The following is a 22,803-nucleotide window of genomic DNA, read 5'->3' as shown; positions in this document are numbered from 1 at the left end:
AAGTTCAAGGAGACATTCCCATTAGGCACATGGGAATACACCTCAAAGAAAGGAGGCTCCCTCTATGTAGCCTTTATAGATTTCAAATCAGCTTTCGATTTGATACCCCGGCACAGACTTTGGGAAAAATTAAGTGCCACAAACATCGACAGACGTCTTTTGCTTCTTATCCGTAGACTACATGAAAATACTCGGATCCGTGTTAGATGTGACCGTTATGGGAACCTATCAAAGGAAATCCAAAGTTTCCATGGTGTCAAGCAAGGCTGTGTTCTTGCCCCTATTCTATTTAATTTCTACATAAACTCCTTAGTCAGAAAGATGGAGGATGCAAGTACTCATCCCCCAAACCTAAATAATATACCAATCCCAGTCCTTTTGTACGCAGATGATGCGGCACTTATTTCCTTCTCTTGTGTGGGTCTAAGAAAACTTTTACGAGCTCTTACAGAGTATTGCGAAGCTGAACACCTAATAATAAATTTCACTAAATCAAAAATTATGGTGTTCTCCAAGAGAAAACTCCGACATAAATGGAAAATTAATAACCAACCTATTGAGCAAGTAACATCCTTTAGATATCTTGGAATAATCTTTGATGAGAAGGGATCCTGGTGCCATCAGATTAAGAATTCCATTGCAAATGCGCAAAGATCTTCCAGAGCTATCATAAGATTCTTCTATAGAAAAGGAGGTCAATATGTTCCTGCTGCCTCCCAGGTCTTTGTCGCAAAAATACTTCCACAACTGATGTATGGCACCCAGATATTTAATTGTCAAAAACTCAAGTCCCTGGAATCTGTACAAACTAAATTTTACCGCTCCCTACTAGGGTTACCTACCTGTGTTTCCAACACAGCCATTAGGCTGGAGGTAGGTCAACTCCCTATCAATGCCAGGATATGGATCCTGAAGATTCACTTCTGGCTAAAACTCATATTTTTCCCAGTGGGAGTGGCTCCATTGACTCTATTAGACCCGTTCCAGTCTAAATGGAGATTGTTGCTCTATGAAAAATTGAAGGGCCTGGGGCTTTCCCCACAAGAACTTAGAGCCTCAGGTTTTGAAAAGGCTAAAAGGATGGTGAGCCAGCGAATAGGAGATGTAGAGCTTCAGGACCATATGAGCAAGATAGATAAATATCCAGCCATCCAAGATTATGGAAAAGGGTTCAATCTAACACCATATTTGCTGGATTTACAAATCGCAAAATACAGGCGGGCGTTTACCCTTACCAGATTTGATGTACTGCCATCTGCCTTACTAAAGGGCAGATACGTGGGCAAACCCTATGCTGAACGAGTCTGCCCATGTGGTCTGAAAGAGGTGGAAACGGCTTCACATGTGTTGCTACACTGCGACCTCTATGGGGATATCAGGTCACTGTTTATTTCCCCTATCGTTCAGAAATTTCCAGGTCGATCTGAATCTCAGCGGCTGAAAATCCTACTAGGAGATAAAAACCCAGAAGTAACACTGAAAGTGGCCAAATTTTCTGCGGCTGCGATCAAGCGGAGGGCATTAGCTGTAAAAAAGTAAAAGACTTGGCCCCTGGACAAGCCCCCTCATTTTTTAAGTCTATACATACATTGTAGTGTGTGTGTGTGTGTGTGTGCATATGTGTATTGCTTTTATGTATAATTTTACAATTTTTAATTGACACCATTACTCCCCTTGTAAACTATCGTTGTTGTTTTTTCTGGTCTATGACCGTAATAAATTAATTCATTCATTCATTAGGCACAAGCACTTGAGAGACACCTGTTCAATCAGACAGAAGTGCCAGAGATCTGCAGGCAGGAATGTGTAGTGCACATGCTTTTCATGCAGGTCTCAAATTCAACTTCTGACATCTCCAGCAAGGACTGGGAGACCCTGCCTGAAAACTTGGGAGAGCTGCTGGCCAGCCAATGTAGTCAAATGAATCCACTGGTCCATCTCACTCAGTACTGTCTGCACTGACTGGCAACAGTTCCCAACCATTTCAGAGAGGGGGTGTTCTCACCCCGACCTGGTGGGGACTTAACCTGGGACCTTCTGCACGCAAAGCAGATGCTCTCTTACTGAGCTCTGGCCCTTCCTTAATAGTGGGCTAGAAGGAATGCTGGTCTGAGGGTAGAAGAGCAGCTTCTGCTGCTCCTGCCTAGTCCATCATCCTATTGTGGCCATCGCAGGTGCCCCTTGGGAAGCCCTCCATCGGGACATCCTGCAACCCTGCCATCAGCTAACCTAGGGCACAACATATGCAGAAGTGCTGCGCCTGCTCCCTTGAAATGAAGCAAGACATTGCCATCAATGGGAGGAGCTGCGGAAGAGCATGGTCTCAGGTGCAGGATTTCCTCCTTGTTGTACCTGACGGGCCAGATCTGTGCACCTCTTGCTCTCCTGCTCTTAAATGGTGCCAAACATCACCCACCCACCTAAACTAGGCCTTCCTCTTGGCTCCCACCTGAGAAGGCCCACTGGTTTGCAGAAGGGGAAGAACTATCCAAGGGCACATAATCACCATTCCTGGAGTTGCAGCTCCACCTACTGAGCATGGGAAGCAAGCACATCTCTCCCTCCCACAGAAAGAGGAGAGTGCACTTCTCACATGTGCCAAAACCACACCTAAGTTTTTCTTTCCCTTACACACACTCACATGGGTGTGGTGGGCTTCAGCACCGCTGTGCATATCCAATTCCATTGCTAATGACAGCATGCACTGAATATCATCCTCTCATATACGGTGCTTTAGGACCCTAAAGGACTCCTTTCTCCTGCTTAAATCTGCCTGAATTTCTAAGATTGTCCTGGGAGGCTTCTACAAGTCCACATGTCCTTTGAAGCAAGAGGGAAAGGCTCTGTTCCGTTGTCTTCATGGAATGCTCTCTTGACACCAACTCTGATTTCTTGCCTGCACCAAGTGCTGAAATAGGAACAGACCTTCTACCTCACGTAATCCCTGACCGCTTCATCCATGGTTCCAAGACTCAAAACGAAGTCCTGGGCTCATAATTCTTTTACATCTAAGTGTATGTCTTTCGTACTTGGCTCCAGTTGACAGATCTTGAGGCTACAGTATAAATAAAACACACAACAAAGCACATCACACAAGCCTGAAGCCTGCCCACCCTTGCTGTAGATCTGTCTTTATGCCAGAGTTCATCTGGTTTGAGATTTTGTTGTTTTTAAATAGTACACTACTTTTATGCACTTTTATATGGAAATATCAGAGACCAGAGTTCCTTTCACACAAGGACTGTAGATGTGGGGGGTGGAAATTGTAGGTAGAAAAGGGCTGCACTCACGGTTGCACACACACACTGCCAAAGCCACACCCCAACATTGGCCTCCTCCACAACACCCACAAATTAGGCATTTGCAAAGGAAAGCCTCCCCATGTTCACATCTAGGCAGGATTCCAGAAACACAGAAAGTCTAATGTGTTTGGAAGTCTATACATGTAGACTTTTCTTTGCAGATGTCCACTCTTAATGTGTAGGAGAAACTTCAGGAGTGATGCACCATCTTGGGGCTGAGGACAGAGGGCTGGCCCTGCAGCCTGACTGGATGTGGACATGGGACATGGGAAGCTGAGGCTTAAGCCAAGTAATGGTCTGTGGAAATGCTGGGGCAAGAACAGAAGGGCAGACCTGTTCCTGGTGGGCTTGTGCCTGGTGGGCTTGTGCTCCCTCTGAAGGACCCAATTCAAGTTTTGTAGGTGCTCTCAGATCTGGAGCTGCTTCCAGATCCTCAGGTGGCAAGGAGTGCTTTGGCCCAGTTTCGGCAGGTGTGTCAGCTGCACCCCTCCCTGGAGAAAGCAGATCTGGCCAGTGACTTTGTCACATTTGGATCAGATCTACACATGGAATTATCATTCAAAAGTGTTTGGAAATGACAGCTGGTGCAGAATCATGCAGACAGATTACCACATTACAACACTCTGCTAAAAATGGCACCACCTTGCAATCTGCTAGTGGCTGCAATTCAATGGGCTGGTGATTACATATGGGGTTTTACTGTAGGAAGGTGATCATTGAGGGTGGAGGAAGTTTCTTTAAGAGAAAACCTCCACTGCTACAAGGGGATGCACCTCATTCTGTCTTCTTTGCACTCAGAGAGTGGCAGGTATCTGACGGGCGAAAGGGTCTTCTGAGATTCTGACCCACCAGAGTCCTGAAAAAGCAATCCAAGGTACACTGCCATTTTAATAATTAATTTTTTTTAAAAAAATGGGCACTTCAATCGTGAAGTCCAGCATGCAAGGATTGTTTTGGCACAGTAATTAACCAGCCTCGTGGATTCTCCCCATGTGGCTCACAGCTGTATGCTGTGCTTTTAGAGTTCTCAACAATGGGGACATTCGGAAGATGGTTTGCTGTGTCAAAAAGGAAACAACCTGGCTTTGCTGCGTTTTATAAAACAAACAAGCGTGAAAATTGATGTAAGCACACAACTATAATCTACTTGCATAGGAGCGATATGCATAAGAGAGAGGACAGCCAGGAGAGCAACACACCACTGCATGCAGGAAGAGGAGCCACAATGCAGCTCCCGCAAAGCCCCAGGCTCCTGCCACCACTCCACTCCCTGAATCCAGCCTTCATTGTCTTGGTGCCCTCCAGATGTTTGGGACTACAACTCTCATCAGCCCCAGGATGGTCCAAAGTGCCTGGAGGTCAGCCAGGTTGGTGAAGGGGCTGCCTTAGCAAGACGAAGGACGCAGGGGACACAGCCTCCCCTCCCACTACAACCCTTCAGCAAAGAAAGTAACGGAGATTTTTTGGGTTACAGATAGATAGCCGTGTTGGTCTGCCATAGTCAAAACAAAAAAATTCCTTCCAGTAGCACCTTAAAGACCAACTAAGTTAGTTCTTGGTATGAGCTTTCAGAAGAAGTGTGCATGCACACAAAAGCTCATACCAAGAACTAACTTTAAGGTGCTACTGGAAGGAATTTTTTTGTGGAGATTTTTTGGACAGCAAAAGATGGTACAGCAGCAGCAGCAGCAGCAGCAGCAGCCCTGAACACAGTTGCATTTTGTGTCGCACTGCTATCTCTGGATGAACAGGCTTTGTGGTTTTCAAAGCATGACCAAGAAATCTGCAAAAAGCCATTCGAGACAGATGAGTGTTGGACTGGCCCTTGGCAGATCTGCAAGGAGCTCAAGTGCCTCTTCCACGTGACCTTCAGGCCCCGCAAGACTATTAGCTCTTTCCAACCTCTTCCCCAAGCAATACATTTAAAACGGGACAGGAGGAAATGAGGAGAGCATCCTGTTCCCCTGTCCAGTCCTCTTCAGCCAGCTCTTTGTCAAGGATTTACGGGGTGGGGAGTTCTTTCCTAGGCAGTCTTTGAAACAAACAAGAAGAGTCCTAGATGCAAAAGAGGAGGATCATCTTCAGGATCAAACCCCTCAACCTCTAAAGACGTCTCCTCCTGTCTTCAGATGCTACTGGAACGCCAGACAGCAAATAACTAAGCAAATGCCAGCCAAAAAATAGGGAGAAGGGGGCAGGATTTTCATGAGCTGAAACATTCACTGGTAAGCCGGGAAGATGGTTCGGTTTCCCGTTTGCTCTTCAATCCCACCCAAGAGCTTCACAATTTAAGATCCAGGTGTAATTGCTAGGTTTGCCCAGCTGGCGGGGGTGGGGGGTGGGAAGAGATACCTGCCTTGACCTACTCCAGGTGGGCCATAGCAAGGAGCAGCTCTGGGAGGTGGGACACAGTCGGACTGAAAGTCAGGGCACAGGCAAGCCTTTCTGCAGGCAGGGCCACCGTTAGGTTCTCACTTGGAACTTCCCAGCTTTGGTCATGTATTTGATCCCTTTGAAAGGCTTGTATTTCTCTCCGTACATGTCCAGGCGATTCACTTTCAAACCTAGGAGGGTGGAGAAGGTAAGGAGAGAGGTTGGGGGAGAGCAGACATGGCGGCTCTGTTCTGCCTCCACTGACGGAGGCAGAAGACCCGAGTGTCCATTTCGGGGAACCACAGGTGAGGAGAGTGCTCTTGTACTCAGGGCGGCTTGCGCACTTCGCATGGCATCTGGTTGGCCACCGCGAGAACAGAGTGTGGGACTAGATGGGCCACTGGCCTGATCCAGTGGGCTCCTCTTAGCCCCTTAGGATGTTGCGACTGTTAGGCACATATGCACAGAACTGCTTAATGTTCATGAAACCTATTATGCTAGAGATGGGAAGCAGCAAAGGAGGGGACTAATTGTCTGCTGCAGTCCACTGAGCCATATAGTTTCTTTCACATGTCTCCCTGTAGCAGTAAGATTGCTGCTTTGTACATCCCTGTCTTTAGGCACCAGGCAAAAAAAAATCCCCTGTAACCAGGACTTCGGCCTTTAACTATCTGTGGCCTTTTAGAAGGGGGTGGGATGTTTTTAATGTATCCCCTCCCCTGGTTTTAGTGTATCTCTGTGGGGTGGGTGAGTGGGTTGTTAAGTCACTTTGGGCGAGATAATGTCATTAAGAAGTTTAATAAACTAATAAATGTTAGGTGAGTGGCTAAGTGCCCCAGAACACAGTCCAGCAACGACCAGGATACCAAGTCAGAGGCTACAGCCTTCAGTTAAGGAGCCAGATCAGGTTCCTGGCTCCAAGCTTGACACAGGTAGTAAGGGAATCTCTGAGCCCAGCTCCCACAACAGAGAACCAGAGCCAAGATGCTTCACCTGAGCTCGAGGAACCAAGTGCCTGCCCCTCCCAAATGACCTGACCAGGGACCACAGGAGGCAGGAGGCCACAGCACCTAGGAGAAGTGGCCATCTTCAGGCCAGAGGCTGCCCCTTTAAGGACACTGCTTCCCCAAAGGACGTGGAGCCAGAAGAGGCAGGACGGAAGGCAGAGGCTGAAGAGGCCTCCGTTCACTCCCAACCTTCTCGTAGCAAGTCACTCACTGGGCACGCTCCGTGCCACTGAGGCAGCTGACCGGCCTGGATACGTGAGCTCCTCCAGGCACCAGACTGATAGGGCATGACAGAAGAGAGGGGATTCTCAAGGATGGTGTCCAGGATAGAGAATGTTTGGCCTAGGAAGACCTACCTGCTTTGGTGAGGTGCCTCTTTTAAGAAACTGGCAAAAAGGACACTGGGCATTCATTAAAACACCAATCCCCCCACCTATTTGCCCAACAGAGTGGGAGCTTTTCAAGGCGGCTCAACGCAACCATTAAGATGGAATAAGGGTGGCTTTTGTGTCAGCAACAGGCTGTTAAATTGCCTTGCAGGCCCACCATCCTCTGCTGTCGTCTGCTTTGGTTTATCCTAACTGGGTCAACTGAGAGAGAAATGTTTCAAAAGAAAGTGCGTAAGTTTAAAAAAGCGGAGTGTCACTGAACTCTCTGCCCACATACCGGAAATGGCCAGCTGCTGGATTTTGAACTGCAGGTTGATAGTGGGGTTCTCGTCCGGCTTGGAGGCTCCTGCCTGGAGGCTCATGGTCCCCTTCAGATTGGGCAGCTTTTGGGGGTTGATCTTCCCCACATCCCAAGACAGCAGCTTCACAGGAGAAACAGAAGACAGGCAACCACAGAGCTTGGAGTCAGTAAGACAGAGGAAGGTTGAAAGCCAGTGTAGTGTCGTGGCTGGAGGGCTGGACTGGGACCTGGGAGAGACCAGGGTTCAAATCCTCACTCGGCCATGAAGCTCGCTGGGTGACCTGGGGACAGTCGCTCACTCTCAGCCTAACCTACCTCACAAGCTTGTTGTGAAGATAAAATGGGGAGGAGAAGTAAAGTGTATCACCTTGAGTTCCTTGGAAAATAAGGTTTGGGGCCTGGAAAGTGTAGGACTTGCAGTGCTGACACACAGGAAGGAAGGAAGGGAGGGTATCAGAATATGCCTCTGCCTTGACCTCAGACATACAGACCAATCTGCAACTAATGCACTGTGAATTAATTTGAGTTTACATCTCAACCCTCTTGTGTGCTTATTCAGAAGCAAGTTCTTGCTCTATTCAGAGGACCTAAGTGTGGATAGGAAGCTTTAGTTAATCATCCAAGACACCCTTCCCAGGGTGCTGCTGCCTTTGGAATCAGAGGGTGGGGAGGGCAAAGGGAGGAAACAGAACATGGGCTTCTAAGCAGTGGTGCCCTCCCTGGGGAATTCATGGTTTGCTCACTGGACACCTCTAGTGGGCTGACCAAAACCTTTCCTCTCTTAAAGCAAACTGGTCATTCCTATTGCTGCCATTTCCAGTTCCACTCTACTCACTTGACTGCCTTGGTGACTGCAAATTGTTTTTAACTTGGTTTTAATATATCAGTGCATATGCACATTATGTGGCCTGTCTTTGAGTGTCTTGGCTTTGAAGACACTCGAACTCAGGATGCAAGGGAGAAACGTGCTAAGAAGAAGGCCCGCTTGGCAAATCCACACCATGATCCACTCCCACCTGGAAACCAATGTCCCCACTGTGGAAGGACGTGTAGATCCAGAATTGGCCTCCACAGTCACTTACGGACTCGTTGCTAAAACTCTGTTTGTGGAAGACCATCTTACTCTGCTACAAGTGATCGCCAAAGAAAGAAAGAACATTGTGTGGCAAGTAGGAATGGATCTCAGGTTCTCATTTTTTCAGTCATAATTTCAGTCCAAATTTCTGTAGCAACTTGTGGATTATTATTTTTTAATCCTCCTGAAAATTCACCAGCATTTTAGTGCTAATTTCTCCTAGTGAACACATTTTGGTATACTATTTTTAGTAATATACACAATTTCACAAGCAATTTCCTGTAATATAATGCATTATTGTATGTGGTTTTCACTAATACATGTGTTTTTATGCACAGTTTAGTATATATTTCTGTACACATTATTTGGCTGGAGAACTGCATGCAGAAATTGTGCCACTCTAATTGCCCTACTTTGAAAAGATGCTGAAAAGCATCTAAATGGGTCAAGGGGCTCTCATCTCCTCTCTTCCTGGAAGACGAGAGAAATTGTTCAAGAACCAGACTTTGCTGCCCCAGTCCCACCTCCCTTCTCACCTTTGTGACAGGATCAAATGTGTGTGCCCCCTGCGAAGGCGTGAGGGTCATGTTTAAGACTCCTTTGGGCATCTGGCTGGTGACCATCACCCCCTCCACGCTCTTCCCCATTGTCTGCTTGGGACCCACGGTGATCTCAAAGCGGCCCAAGGAGTTGCTGTCCCGGAAACTGATGTTGTGCTTCACATAAACAGGGATGGACACCAAGCTGGAAGAGAGGAGACACCATTGCAGCAGCAGCAGCAGCAGCAGCAGCAGCAGCAGCAGCAGCAGCAGCAGCAGCAGTAAAAACCAGCTCCCCCCAACCTGGTCTCCTGCTCCGTATGTTTTGGAAAACAACTCTCATCAAGCCTAGCCAGCAGGGGAGTCACGTTTCGGCACTGTGGTCCAAACCGCCACCTCCCCCCCCCCAGCTGCCCCACTGCTGGCCAACGATGATGGGAATTGCAATTAAAAGCATCTGGAGCAGGGCACCAGGTTGGAGAAAGCTGCCCTAACCTGCCCAGTCCTGTGTAGGAGGAGAAGGATTTTTGTGGAGCCAAAGATGCACTGTAGATCTGAAACAAATTTGGGGGAGGGATGGTGGCTCCCAAGTGCTTTTTTCCTTTTTAAATTTGGCTTGCAAAACTTTGAATTTACATTGTCAGCATTGCCAATGACAACTACTTTCAGATTTATAGATTTTAGTCAGTCAGTCAGTCAGTCAGTCAGTCAGTCCCTAAGCATCATCACCTTGAAATCCATGAGTACTGTTACATCCCAAAAGCAACTCTCAACACTGAATGGCAATGGCAATATTTTTAGTTTGTGTAAGGTTTTGTTTCAGCTCTACTATAGAGCAGATTAGCTTTGCCATCTTGATTTTTCAAGAGCCAGTCTGACTATGGCTGCATCAATAGGAGTATAGCATCTGGATCAAGGGAAGTAATCATGCCACTGTATTCTGCTCTGGTCAGACCTCGCCTGGAGTACTGTGTCCAGTTCTGGGCACCACAGTTCAAGAAGGACACTGACAAACTGGAACGTGTCCAGAGGAGGGCAACCAAAATGGTCAAAGGCCTGGAAACGATGCCTTATGAGGAACGGCTAAGGGAGCTGGGCATGTTTAGCCTGGAGAAGAGGAGGTTAAGGGGTGATATGATAGTCATGTTCAAATATATAAAAGGATGTCACATAGAGGAGGGAGAAAGGTTGTTTTCTGCTGCTCCAGAGAAGCGGACACGGAGCAATGGATCCAAACTACAAGAAAGAAGATTCCACCTAAACATTAGGAAGAACTTCTGACAGTAAGAGCTGCTCGACAGTGGAATTTGCTGCCAAGGAGCGTGGTGGAGTCTCCTTCTTTGGAGGTCTTTAAGCAGAGGCTTGACAACCATATGTCAGGAGTGCTCTGATGGTGTTTCCTGCTTGGCAGGGGGTTGGACTCGATGGCCCTTGGGGTCTCTTCCAACTCTATGATTCTAAATGGCACTTCTGAAGGTCACTGGGAGGGAGGTGGGGTCCCTCTGTGCACACCCCTAGCATCTAGTCTTCCCGCTGATCCAGGACAAAGGAGCTGCTCCTTTGTCTTAATTCTGCTCTTTCTGTGCTCAGTTTTAGCAAAGAGTCTGCAATATCCCGTTTCATCACTCCCTCTATTTCCAGCATTCAGGGATGTCACTGCTTATAGAGCAAAAACAGAAACCTCCGGGACTGAGTGTCTGCAGTGACCACTGAATACGGACTGACTGCTGGGGATGAGGAACAAAGCAGAGTATCCTGAACAGCAATACACCATGCTGTAACATTTCGTTGCAGGTTCCTTGTAGCATCTTCCAAGCCAAGGTTGACTTCATGCCACACAGTTGCTGATCTGTTTCTGGGCCCAATTCAAGGTCTCATGTTCATGTTTAAAACCCTAAATGACTCAGGCCTCAAGTATATATATATATATATATTTAAAACCTTGCCTCCTTCCTTACAGACTGGCTTCTTTGCTACGTAGTGTTCGGCAAATGCTGGAGACATACCTCTTTACCCTTAGACGCCTGAGATGTGTGTTTTCAGGACATACCGTATTCTTGTGAATGTAGTATGTTCTGTTTTTAATTCAGAATTTTAAGTTGTTGTAACCCGCTCTGGGACTTGATGATGAAGTGTGGGCAATGAAGAGAAGAGAAATAAAAATAAAATCAAAAAGGGAATGGAGCCAATAAGAGGGTGGCAGTTCCCCTTGGTGGGGGAGAGGCACAATGTCACCACGAGGGATTCCTTTTCAAACCAAGTGTTTAGGGAAAGATCCTGGACCTTGGGAGCCAATGATTGCTCCCAACCCCGCTCCTTACTTCTGAGCGCTGACATGATATGACAGCAGACGGAAGTTCCCATCTGGAGGAATGAAGGAGAGGATTCGTTCTGATTCCCAACGCTTGAAACGCACACATGGGTGGAAGCTGACGTCGTCCAGCAACCTGGGATTCTAATGCAAGCAAGATAAAGACAGCAGAGATTTCTAACCAGACTGTTCTCTCTCCTGAAATCAGTGGGTTGTCTTTTCTGCTGCCTGTCTCTTCCCCACAGTCCCTGATGTATTCCCAATACCCATTTCAGAGGTCTAACTGAGGGCTGGGCCATTGGGACTTTCCCCAGGTCACGCACCCTCCCCAGCCAGGCATTGGACCCTCCTTGGGTGCTTTCGCTTGGATAGGTGTCCTTGAACTTTGGTAGTGACTCTTGCTTGTCTGGATGGAGGAGAGATGAGCATGTGTAGAAACTAGCCTACTAGACAAAGGTTTGTTGCTCTCCTTGCTTTTGCCTCTGTCTCCATGCACCACTGTCATGTGGCCCCCAAGGGGTTGCCCAGAAGGAAATATGGCCCTTCAGCTGAAAAAGTGTCCCCCACCCCTAGTTTAAACCCTCCTTCCCACCACAACATTCTGCAGTGCCTTCCACCCACACCAGCCAGTTCCTCTGGCATCTTCCCCCAGGGAACCTTGGCGGGTCTGCAGGACAAGCCCCACTTGAATGCCTGGACCTCAACAGTCATCAAGTGATGAAGGACCACACAAGCCCCATCGGGCTTGATGGCCATCTTCCAGGCTTCCCTGACATCTGAATCAAGGCAGAGAGAGAGCAGGAAAAAGGTCTTTCTCTGTTGTGAGGCTCCATATAGCCAGATATGGAATGCCTTCCCTAGGGGTGCTTGCCTGGTGCTGACTTTGATGCTGTAATGTTGCTAGGCAAATAATTTTTTTTAATTGCCTAAGCATCGCTGTAGGCAGCAATTTTCCTGCTTGGCTCCTCCTGCTTTTTTACTATACACCAACTGTTCTACTGTATTACATATGCCACCCTGACATTTTTATACGGAAGAGCAGCACAGAGTTGTATCCAATTAAACTGGAACCATTGGGATTAATGGACCACCCACCCACGCCATTCCACTTCATTTGTTCTGCAATCTTTGCCCAACGCGACCACATCACTGCTGCCTGGTGGGCCATTATTGCACTATAGCGCAATAAAAGAAGGACAAAAAACAAACAGAATATTTACAGTATAAAAAAATACAAGATTTCAGCAGAAAGTTACAAGACATGCATGGATTGGAAATGAAGCAGGGTGTCCGCCCCAAAAGTTTTGCAGGCACAAGCAGTATAGCAAGTGGGATAGCCTATAACTGCCCCATCAACATCATGGGTGCAAATAATCATGAAGGCACAACTGAAAGGACATACGGAGGGTACCATAAGCTTGTGATGATCCTTAATTCAAGTAGGTCTACTCAGAGCATGAAAAAAGCAAGCAAGAGGTCCTTCCTCTCAAACTTTACCATAAAGGAGAGGGTAAGGTCTGGCATCCCAGTTAATTTCACGCAAGCATCAATCACCCCTTGGATTTCAGCCGTAATCGTGGAACCTGCCATGGGAAATAAAACCCAAGTGGGTCACAAAGGAGGCCAGGAAACCCGGGGAAATCACTTTGGACACTGATTATGGTTAACAGTAGTCGAGGCTTTTCAAAATGGTAGATCACTTTGTAAGTTACATCTGAAAAGAAGCATGCAAACACCATCACTGACGAGGGAAATGAAATGAACAAGAGGAGGGGAATGCATTGAAATGTGTCTTCCTTTGGCCCCAAATGCTGCTGCTTCTGTTCATTGAGGCAAGGACACTACTGCCTAGAGGCAATGCCATGTGAATACAGATCTATGTACCTGATTTGTCAATGATGGCATCTATCTCCTCAATCACATCAAAATAGGCCTCGTTGTTGGTGTACTTCACACCGGTTCTTCGCCAAGGAACAACAGACAGCTGTCCTGTGGGGAGCTGCTCTCCCACATTGGTGCTTCCTGAAAAGGTTAAAAGAGATGGCAGTAGACAAGTGGACAGCCAAACCCATTTCCTAATTTCTCATTCTCTTGTACCACAGCAAAACACTGCTCTCTCTCTCAGAAACGGCAGTATTTTCAGATTGCATTTAGTGCAAGGAGTTCCTACCAGGAAGAGCCAAAATATTTTTCTTCTGCCTACCAGATTCATAGGGCAGAAGCTGTATGCATATGGAAGTTTGCAACTCTTGCAGCAAAATATCCCACAGCCCAAAGGGAGCAGCTAAGTCTCACTGAGGTTAATGAGAGCTACTCACACATAAATTTGCTCACATTTTTATGGCAAGGAATGCACCAAACTTGGGGGTATTTGTGTCTTCTTGAAAAATCTTCTTTGCATATGTTCTTGCAGGTCTATCAGGCATTCACCCTCCAGGGACAACTTCTGGTACAGTAGGAGAAGTCATATGCATGAACATTGTCTTATGCACACTGAAACTGTGTATAAATCTTACAGTGTGGGAACATGGGAGGGCAAGATCCCTGCTGGGATTCTGACTGTTCATTTGTGGTTCAGAACAAGTTATAAATAAAATAAAAATAAATAAAAATAAAAATCTTCTCCACAGATCCCATCACCATTAGCCCTGAGAACATTATTCTCAAACTGAGGCATAACCTCTTGGCTACCTTCATCCTTACAGAGATCTAGGATGAATGGGAGAAGTTGCTTTTTCAGGAAAGCTTTGTTTAGGTCCCCAAAGCTACAATGGGTACATGCAACAGTTAACCATAGCTTCTCCTTACATTCAAACCAACAAACTATGGTTAACTGCTTCCAAGCCAACCAACCTTAGGCTGTCTCTCCATATTCTGGCTTGCTGAGAATCCATTAATCATAGTTTCCTGGTTGGTACATAATGAGAAGCTATTTTTAAACTGTGGCTTCCTGGCTCATTTCCCCATCCTATGAAGGGAACAGCAAAGCAGCTGCATGTGGAGGAACAACGCTGGCTCATAACTTGGCATATTAAGCCAAGATTTGATCATCCAAACACAGCCACTGATGACCAAATGAGACTATCTGAAGGTAGGAGCTGTGGGGGTATACAATCTGCATGCAAACCAGGAATGGGAAGCCCTCTAGATATTGTTAAGGCTCCAAATCTCCTCATTCCTGACCACAGACCATGTGAGCTGAGGCTGATAAGAGTTGGAGCCCAATGTTATCTAGAGAGCCATAGGTTCCCTGCCTTCAGTGCAGACAATCAGCTCACTGACCTGTATTGCAGTGTGAGAAAACCTATTGACAAAAATTAGAAGTAGAAAGCGGTCAAGGCCAAATATGGAGAACAATTGTTGAACTGAATATGGGACAGTTGTCAGGTTGTCTACATGCAGAATAGTGTCTCAGAACCATTCAGTTGTCAAACTTGTTCGTGACAGTCTTCTTGACATCATCTGAACTGAGCTGAAAGAGCTACCTCTTACATTCATTCTAGCTGTTCAGGAGGATAAACCTGGCTGTGCTCTTTGTCAAGAGGAGGTCCACAATTCCACATGTGCTTCCCCAGTGAAAACAGTAAGTCATGGGATCCATCTAGCACATGCAGTGAAGATTCTTCAGGAAGTTATGAACACCACCAGAGTCTGATGCATCTCTCATCAAATGCATCTCTCATTGATGCAACTCTGCATAAAATTTACTTGTAAGCAAATCCTACTTGTCTCAGTGGGGACAAACTTCCAGTTGCAAAATGCAGCTGTGAAACCTTTTTACTTTAAAGCTCTTACACCAGTTCTCCACTAGTTCACCTGTTAAGGCTCAGCCCTTGCCCACCACCAGGGATGGGAAAATCCAGTGAAAAGTGTGAGATAACTCCAGCTGCACTGCATCATCATCTAACCACCCCACCAACAAATGAGAATGCGTGCTCATCAGTTAACGCCATCCAATCTCCCTGCGAACAAATCAGTGTGAACGCTCAATAAATAGGTTATTTGGAGGCAACACCCACCCACCCACACAAAATCACAGACCTGTAATGGTGTTGACAACTGTCCGTAGGATGGTCGGGGGCTTGATCAGCTCCTTCAGAATGTTGGACTCAGTAGCCAATGGGAATCCATTGTCCAGCATCTCCTCCAGCACCTCATAGACCACCACGACATTGTCCTTGATGACAATCTCGGAGCAGACTCCAAAATAATCCTGTGTGTGGAAACAAGGTTAACAAGCCTCCTCAGGGTATCTGCTGAAACAGGCCAAAGAGGGAGAGCTCCGCTTATTCCCCATGAAAAGAAAAGCCAGAGGTGGTTTTCCTGTGTAGCAAGGTGAGGAAGCAAATTCAAGCAGGCGTTTTGAGGCATCACTGGGAGCAGCAGAGTGAGAGATGGAGAGTCCTGGCCCATGGGATACAATCCTGGGAGATGTTCTCTTGACAAGATCACAAGGAACGAATGGGACCGCTTGGGACCAGGTTAGGTCAGCCTTTTCCATCCACGGTCCATGCAGGTGACTGCAATCTATGGGGGGGGGGCACTGCTACCCATACCAAAGTCCATTTGGCATGGGTTCAAAGGAGGGCCTTTTCCACTGGGGAGCCCATTTTGTGGAACAAGCTCCCTATAGAGACCAGGTGAGCATAGACAATGGAGGCCTTTTGCAGACAACTGAAGACCTTTCTGGGATTCCTTGACTATTGGTATAGAACTCCTTTAAGAACATTTTAAGAACCTGCTGGATCAGGCAGCCCATCTAGTCCAACAACCTGTGGCCAACCAGAGGTCTGTGGGAAACCCAAAAGCAGCACTCGAGCACAAGAGCAGTCTCACCCACTGTGGTTTCCAGCAACTGGAATTCAGACAGAATTTTGCTCTCTTGGTTGCTGCTGCTGTTGAAAAGTACTGTATATGGCTTGTTGGTGTTTTAACTGGTGTTATTTATTGATTTTATGTATACTGTGAACCACTTTGAGATTTATAAAATGTATAAATGAAGAATAGCATTTTAGTATTAAAAAAACACAGTAAAGTAAAATAATAGGGGAACAATGCTGGTCCACCTGGAAGTGAACCAGAGCACTCTGTAATTGTGGAGAGAATGCTGGAATAGGGCCAAGGAGACAAGCATTTCAATGTCACCCAGTCATGAGGCTCACAAAGCACCTTGGGGCCAGTGACTATTTACTGACCTTACTCCTACAGGGTCTTGTGAGGATAAAGTGGGAATATTTTGTGTGGTGGGGGGCAGGGCAGGGCAGGGGGGGGAGAGACCCATGCTTGTCACCACAAGTTACTTGGAAGAATTGAAGTATAAAACTATTAGAAGTAAGGAAGCATCTGGCCCTGTTCATTTCAGAACATCACCCTGGATTGTGACCCAAGTTGGTTTGGAGTTTCCCAAATTTGGGAGGGTGGGCTCTCCTTCTCCGTCTTCCCCGACCCTTTTCTTACAGTCACCAGGAAGCTACAGTGGTAACTGGAGGAGGAGAAAATGAGGCACATAAATAATGAAGGAGTGCAGAGAAGCATCCCTGATGCTCAGCTCATCAGATTACAACTCAGATTCCATCACTGGTTCTCATGTGCTGACAGGTAGTTAGAAAATTGTGGTCGGTGTGCAGTCTGAGCATGCCCAAAGTAAGAAAGGAGGTGAAAGCGATTTTTCTGTAAGGAAGGGTAAAAAATTAGGAAAGAGAACTGGAGCATCTCTGAGGTGGCCTTTTAAATGGGGGTCTAGGAGTCTGCATGGCCAAGAGCCCAAAACAAGGGTGGTTCTTCAGTGGTGGAGCACCTGCTCTGAACGCATCTCCAGGTGGGGTGGCAAAAGACTCCTTCCAGAAGCCCTTTAGAGCTGCTGCCAGTCAGTGGGACTGGTGGCAGGCAACCTGTGGCCCTCCAGATGTCGATGGACTCAAACTTCCATCCTCCCCAGTCACCATGCCCAATGGCAAGAGATTGCATGAGCTGCAAACATCTCCTGAAAAGCGGTCTGAAAGCTTAACAAATAAATAACAACCTATCAAACAAACAAACAAACAAACAAACAAATAGTCCACCGTCTGGAGGGTTTTGACCCCCCCCCCCGGCAGTGTAGACCATGGAAAACTAGATGGAGCAGTGGTCTGACTCTGTATAAGGCAGCTTCGTATGTTCCTGATCATGAGGTGCCCTGTGACAAAACACAGAATCCTACACCAGTTTCTAGTCCTCGTTGCCATTTTACGTACCTGAAAAGTATCCACAACCCGATGAAGAAATTCAATGACAAAAAGCGGGGGTACCTCTGTCTGGATCACTGCCACAAAGAAGATCTTGTGCCGATAGACACTCAAGAGATAGTGGTGAGGGGTGGGGATCACGGGGGGCACATTTTCTGCCTCTGAGGCTCTTTCCTGTGCCTCAAAGAAGTAGTCACAAACCGAGCGGCTAACCACACTTTTCCAGTGTTTCTCAAGGAAGATGTCCCCAGAAGAGTTGATCAGGAAGAGGCTGTGAATCATGGCTGGTCCAACAGGGAAGCCCAACGCTGGAGATGCCTTGCCAAGTCCAAAGGAAGTTGGACTGTGCTACTTCAGATCTTTAAAAAATCAACAGTGACAAAATATATATTACTTCATTGAGTGTTATTGAGGAAGGCCAGCTCACAAGTGTTGTACTCGCACCTGGGAGACCAGGATTCAGATCCCAGCTCAAGCATGAAGCTCACTGTCTCTCTGCCTAACCTACCTCACAGGGTTGCTGTAAGGATAAAAAGATGGGATATAAAAGGAGTAATCAGAACAAATAAATCTCAGGACAAATAAATCTCAGTCATTTCACCCCCCACCCCCAGCAGCCACAGCAGCTCCCACCCAGCTGCTCAAGATGGTTCACTGTTAAAACAGTGTTTATGGAAGACAATCTCACTCGGCTACGAAGTGAGATTATTTGGCGAAGCAGCAGCAGCAGCTCATGATGGTGTTGGGGTGGTTATATGCAATCTCAGTTTTAATACTGTTTGTGCCTTCAGAAGTTTAAGGACAGACCTACAGCTTTGTTTCCATGTTTAACTTCCTGCTGAAACCCTGTATCTCTTTATGCTGCAATGAGGGGCCCCTCCAGGCGGCAATAATGCAATAATGCTGAGGAGGCATCCCAGAATAACCGAGGGGGAATGATGTGTGGCTGGTCCAGTATATAAAAGGTAAAGGTAAAGGTACCCCTGCCCGTACGGGCCAGTCTTGACAGACTCTGGGGTTGTGCGCCCATCTCACTTTAAGAGGCCAGGGGCCAGCGCTGTCCGGAGACACTTCCGGGTCACGTGGCGAGCCAGAGCCGCACACGGAAACGCCGTTTACCTTCCCGCTGGTAAGCGGTCCCTATTTATCTACTTGCACCCGGAGGTGCTTTCGAACTGCTAGGTTGGCAGGCGCTGGGACCGAGCAGCGGGAGCGCACCCCGCCGCATGGATTCGAACTGCCGACCTTTCGATCGGCAAGTCCTAGGCGCTGAGGCTTTATCCCACAGCGCCACCTGCGTCCAGTATATACCCACCACTAATGCCCCATTACTGTGTCAATGACATCTTGCAGAACAGATCTTCAAAACAAAAAACAACACACACCCCACCATCCCCCGCAAACCTTGGCCAGTCTCCATTCACATACCCTCTCATGTCCCTCTACTTCAGCCCCCACCTCCTCAAATTTCAGAGTGCTCACTTTATCAATCATCTATTAAGCTTGAGCCAGTCTTGTCCTTTCACTTCCAGGTGCCCCATTACAAGTAAGATACCTTCCTTTCATTCCTAGCCTTCATCCAATTAGCTCATCCTGTGTTAAGCTTTGAAGACTACAGCAAACTGAGAGATGGTTCACACTTGCAGTCACAACCAAGAGAGAGTTGGAGTGAGAATTTCAAGTGTGGGACCATGGCAGTAAACGTGATGTGATTACGATGCAATTGCATGGATGGAAAGTAACAGCGACAGTATTTGCAGAAATGGTGGTATGTTTTCTGCATGTACTGATCAGTTCCAGTTAGGCTTTCTCCACAGGGTCACATACCTTGTGAAGGCTTGAGCCTGACCAACAAGCACTCTCTCTACAATGACATCCATGCACCAATGTCAAATATCAAGGGAATGCACAGGGGCATTTCTGACAATGCTGCATTTATGGATCAGATTCTCGCTTAGGGTTTGCCAGAACCCAAACCTCAATGCGTTTCAAGAGCAGAATAAAACTTATTTTATTTGTGCAGTTGTTTGACAGCTGGGATTGCAGACTTTATTTAAATTTACAAGAATGTTTCCTTTCTTTGCTGCTTATAATAAAATGCTAGTATTACAAATTAATGTGGTACCATATAATAATATACTATGTGACCCCAAAGCTCTGCTGTGAATTTCTCCCAGGCTTTCCCTTAGTAATCACCAGGGTCTCCAGCATCCACATTCCTGTTTTTCTATTCAGGGATCCACAATTGCACTTGCCAGTCTTCCCCTAGAAAAAGCAAGGATAGCATTAGGGACAGCCTCTGACCTTCTCTGCTTGGGAGGAGTGGAGGGGCCACATTGCACCTAAGAGGCACTCAGCAAGTAGACTTCTCATCATTTTCCAAATGGCTCTGAGGTTCAGGGCAACAAAGACAACACCCCCCCCTTCCCACCTCAAAGTTGGGGAATCATAGAATCATAGAGTTGGAAGAGACCACAAGGGCCATCGAGTCCAACCCCCTGAGGTCAAGGTATTCTCACCCCTTGCACTTTAAATAAAAGCACACATTCTACTCGTGTAAAAACACCAGGCAGGCCCCACGCTGATTCCTGGACCATCCATGGGCCGGATTGAGAAGGCGATTGGGCCGCATCCGGCCCCTGGACCTTAGTTTCTCTACCCATGCTGTAAGTCAACCCCCTACACAACACAGGTTGTAAATCTGCAAGCAACCTCAGCTGCAGTCTCTCAGCTCTCCAGAATAAAAAGCCCGTCCATGGATGTTGCTTGTCATTCCTAAAATCCTCATTACAACTGCATAGCTCACAGCTAGACATCCACAGGGTTGTTTTTTTTCTCTACCCCCACATTAGAACCTGTGTTATTTCTAAGAATTCCTATTACAATTGCCCCAGAGCACAGAGAGGATTTCTGCTAACTCGACTATTACTTAGTGATGTGGGTTAATAAAATAAATTAATTCCCCCTCCCCCATACAACTTAGGAAAATTTGCACTGAATAGTTTTCTGTTTCCATCAGAAGATATTGTGATGCATTGGAGTAATCTAATTTAGCACATTTGTTTTACTTGCATTTAGCAAATAGATTAAAAAATTAAAACTCCAAAGTAGCCTAATATTGAATTATTGCACTTGGTATCCATTCATTCTTAGTAACAAACTTTTAAAATGGAAGCATTTTCATAGAAAAATAAAGAGCTTGAAAATGTGGAATGTTTTCAACTCAACATGGCTATTACTGCCCTACTGTCTTCTAGGATGCTACGCTGAAGACCCTAATGGAGCTCCTAAGCATCCTCACTGGGACACCTTCATACCTAACATACCAGCACATCAGCCTGAGCCCCCCTCCCACTTACGCAAACACTCCCTTTCATACAACCCTCCACACCTCTGGAACGCAGAGCCCCATATCTTATGTACCTTTTGAACTCCCTGTTCTCCATAAGTATGCACATTGCAACCCCATAGATTTCACCCACATGACCTCATTGAATCCCCATAGCAACCTTGCCAGGGAGATTAAGCCGAGACAGTGACTGGCCCAAAGGGGCTTCATGGCTGTGTCTCCCAGGTCCTACCCTGACCAACGCTCTAGCTGCTGCACATACTGGCTCAAGCAGCCTTTGCCAAAGGTGGTGCCCTCTGCATGGCCATCAGCTGGGGCAGAGGCGAGTTGTAGTGGAACATCATCTAGAAGAGTGTTTCCCAAACCTGGGGCTCCAGCTATTTCTGGACTACAACTCCCACCATCCCCAGCTAGCAATACCAGCAGTGAGAGATGATGGGAACTGGAGTCCAAAAGCAGCTGGCAGCCTACGCTTGGGAAATATGGCACCACCTTGGCCAACGTTGCGAAGCGTTCCCCACTGGCGGAATCCCGCGAGACTGCGGCTCTGAACCCCCCCTGGGCCGCAGCCCCGCCTTCCCGCCCGGGGGTCTCGGCCTGCGACCCTCCCTGCCCCCCGGGGTCCAGGGTCCGGCCCGCCCGCCCGCGCCCCCCGCCCCGGCTCACCGGACGCTTCCTCTCCTCGCCAAGCCTTGGCCACGCCCCTTACCCCGGCGGTCTCCGCTGATTGGTTCGCGGCAGACAGCCCCCTCGCCCTCCCCCCCGCCGGCAGCGGCAGCTGAGAAGGGGGGGCGGCGTGGGGCGGAGCTCCTCCACGTCGGCCGCTGATAGGCTGGAGCGAAGGGGCAATAGCGGGGCGACCTGTCCGAGTGGCAGCGGCGGCGGCCCGTGAGCCTCGACCGCAGCGGAGAGCGGGGCTGGCGATTGGTCGGCAGCAGGGGAGCTCTTTCCGCGGCCGCGGCCGAGGCGCCTTAGCAACGGGCCGGCGCCCGAACCCGCGCCTCGTCCGGGCGCGTGACGCTCAGGTGGGCCTCGCGCGGAAAAGAGGGCGGGAGGGCAGTGACGTCATCGAGGAGCAGCCGCAGCGGGCGCCTCGTTCTGGCTCTTTTATGGCGCCTGAAGAGCTGAAAACACAGCGGGGGGGGGGGGATGCCTGGGCAGCTCTCTTTCCCCAGGGAGCTTTCTCCTGATTGAAGTTTGAGGACCGGGACATTCGCAGGGAAACCAAAAGGCTTTCCAGTAGCACCTTAAAGACCAACTAAGTCAGTTCTTGGTATGAGCTTTCGTGTGCATGCACACTTCTTCAGATACACTGAAGCTTTCATGCACACGAAAGCTCATACCAAGAACTGACTTAGTTGGTCTTTAAGGTGCTACTGGAAGGAATTTTTTTTGTTTTGACTATGGCAGACCAACACGGCTACCTATCTGTAACCAAAAGGCTTGTTTACAAAGCTGTTGTACTACCAACATTACTGTATGCTTGTGAAACATGGACCACTGATAAATGCCATCTCCAACTCCTCGAAATATTCCATCAATGGTGTCTCTGAAAAATTTAACACATCACTGGAAGAAGCAAAGATCACCCGTGTTGAAGCAATGATTCTTCAACATCACCTTCGCTGGACTGGTCACGTTGTGTGGATGCCTGATGATTGTCTTCCAAAGCAACTACTCTATTCCCAACTTAAAAATGGAAAGTGTAATGCTGGTGGTCAACAAAAGAGGTTTAAAGACTGTCTCAAGGCAAATCTTAAAAAAGGTAGTATAAACACTGACAACTGGGAAACACTGGCCTGCGAGCGCTCCAGTTGGAGAACAGCCTTTACCAAAGGTGTCATGGACTTTGAAGATGCTCAAACTCAGGACGCAAGGGAGAAACGTGCTAAGAGGAAGGCACGCTTGGCAAAGCCACACCGTGATCAACTCC

General features: G+C 47.6%; 1 protein-coding gene and 2 long non-coding RNA genes across 5 annotated transcripts; 2 read left to right on the top strand and 1 right to left on the bottom strand.

Annotated features, from left to right (window-relative positions):
- Positions 1-1,740: 1,740 nt before the first annotated feature.
- On the top strand, positions 1,741-5,213 carry LOC310851253. The gene is made up of 2 exons (XR_014567654.1): positions 1,741-4,788; positions 4,995-5,213. It is a non-coding gene; the product is annotated as an uncharacterized lncRNA (long non-coding RNA).
- On the bottom strand, positions 4,995-21,660 carry AP3M2 (adaptor related protein complex 3 subunit mu 2). 3 transcript variants are annotated; one of them, XM_083753327.1, is made up of 10 exons: positions 21,537-21,615; positions 19,718-19,786; positions 17,531-17,880; positions 15,339-15,510; positions 13,182-13,319; positions 12,795-12,880; positions 11,308-11,441; positions 8,984-9,191; positions 7,349-7,493; positions 4,995-5,866 (listed from the first exon to the last, which is right to left on the bottom strand). In XM_083753327.1, exons 3-10 carry the CDS (start codon positions 17,801-17,803, stop codon positions 5,766-5,768), a joined length of 1,257 nt encoding a protein of 418 aa, XP_083609453.1. In that variant the 5' UTR covers positions 17,804-17,880; positions 19,718-19,786; positions 21,537-21,615; the 3' UTR covers positions 4,995-5,765. The 3 variants fall into 3 exon arrangements, with proteins under 3 accessions (XP_083609453.1, XP_083609454.1, XP_083609455.1); XM_083753328.1 differs by lacking the exon at positions 19,718-19,786 and having other exon boundaries at positions 21,537-21,660; XM_083753329.1 differs by lacking the exons at positions 19,718-19,786; positions 21,537-21,615 and adding an exon at positions 19,647-19,667.
- Positions 18,137-18,866, top strand: LOC310851271. The gene is made up of 2 exons (XR_014567678.1): positions 18,137-18,463; positions 18,810-18,866. It is a non-coding gene; the product is annotated as an uncharacterized lncRNA (long non-coding RNA).
- Positions 21,661-22,803: the final 1,143 nt, after the last annotated feature.

The sequence above is a fragment of the Podarcis gaigeae genome (assembly GCF_964106915.1).
Source record: "Podarcis gaigeae genome assembly, chromosome: 8".
NCBI lineage: Eukaryota > Metazoa > Chordata > Lepidosauria > Squamata > Lacertidae > Podarcis > Podarcis gaigeae.
Note: the sequence above shows the minus strand (reverse complement) of the source record. Positions and strands in the feature narration are given on the sequence as shown.

Coding starts and splice junctions, on each gene's coding strand:
- AP3M2 (XM_083753328.1), bottom strand. CDS start 17,803: ATGATTCACAGCCTCTTCCTGATCAACTCTTCTGGGGACATCTTCCTT. Junction 11,442..12,794: donor ACCTTACCCTCTCCTTTATG/GTAAAGTTTGAG, acceptor TGCTTGCATTAG/AATCCCAGGTTGCTGGACGA. Junction 7,494..8,983: donor CATTTGATCCTGTCACAAAG/GTGAGAAGGGAG, acceptor TCTCCTGTGAAG/CTGCTGTCTTGGGATGTGGG.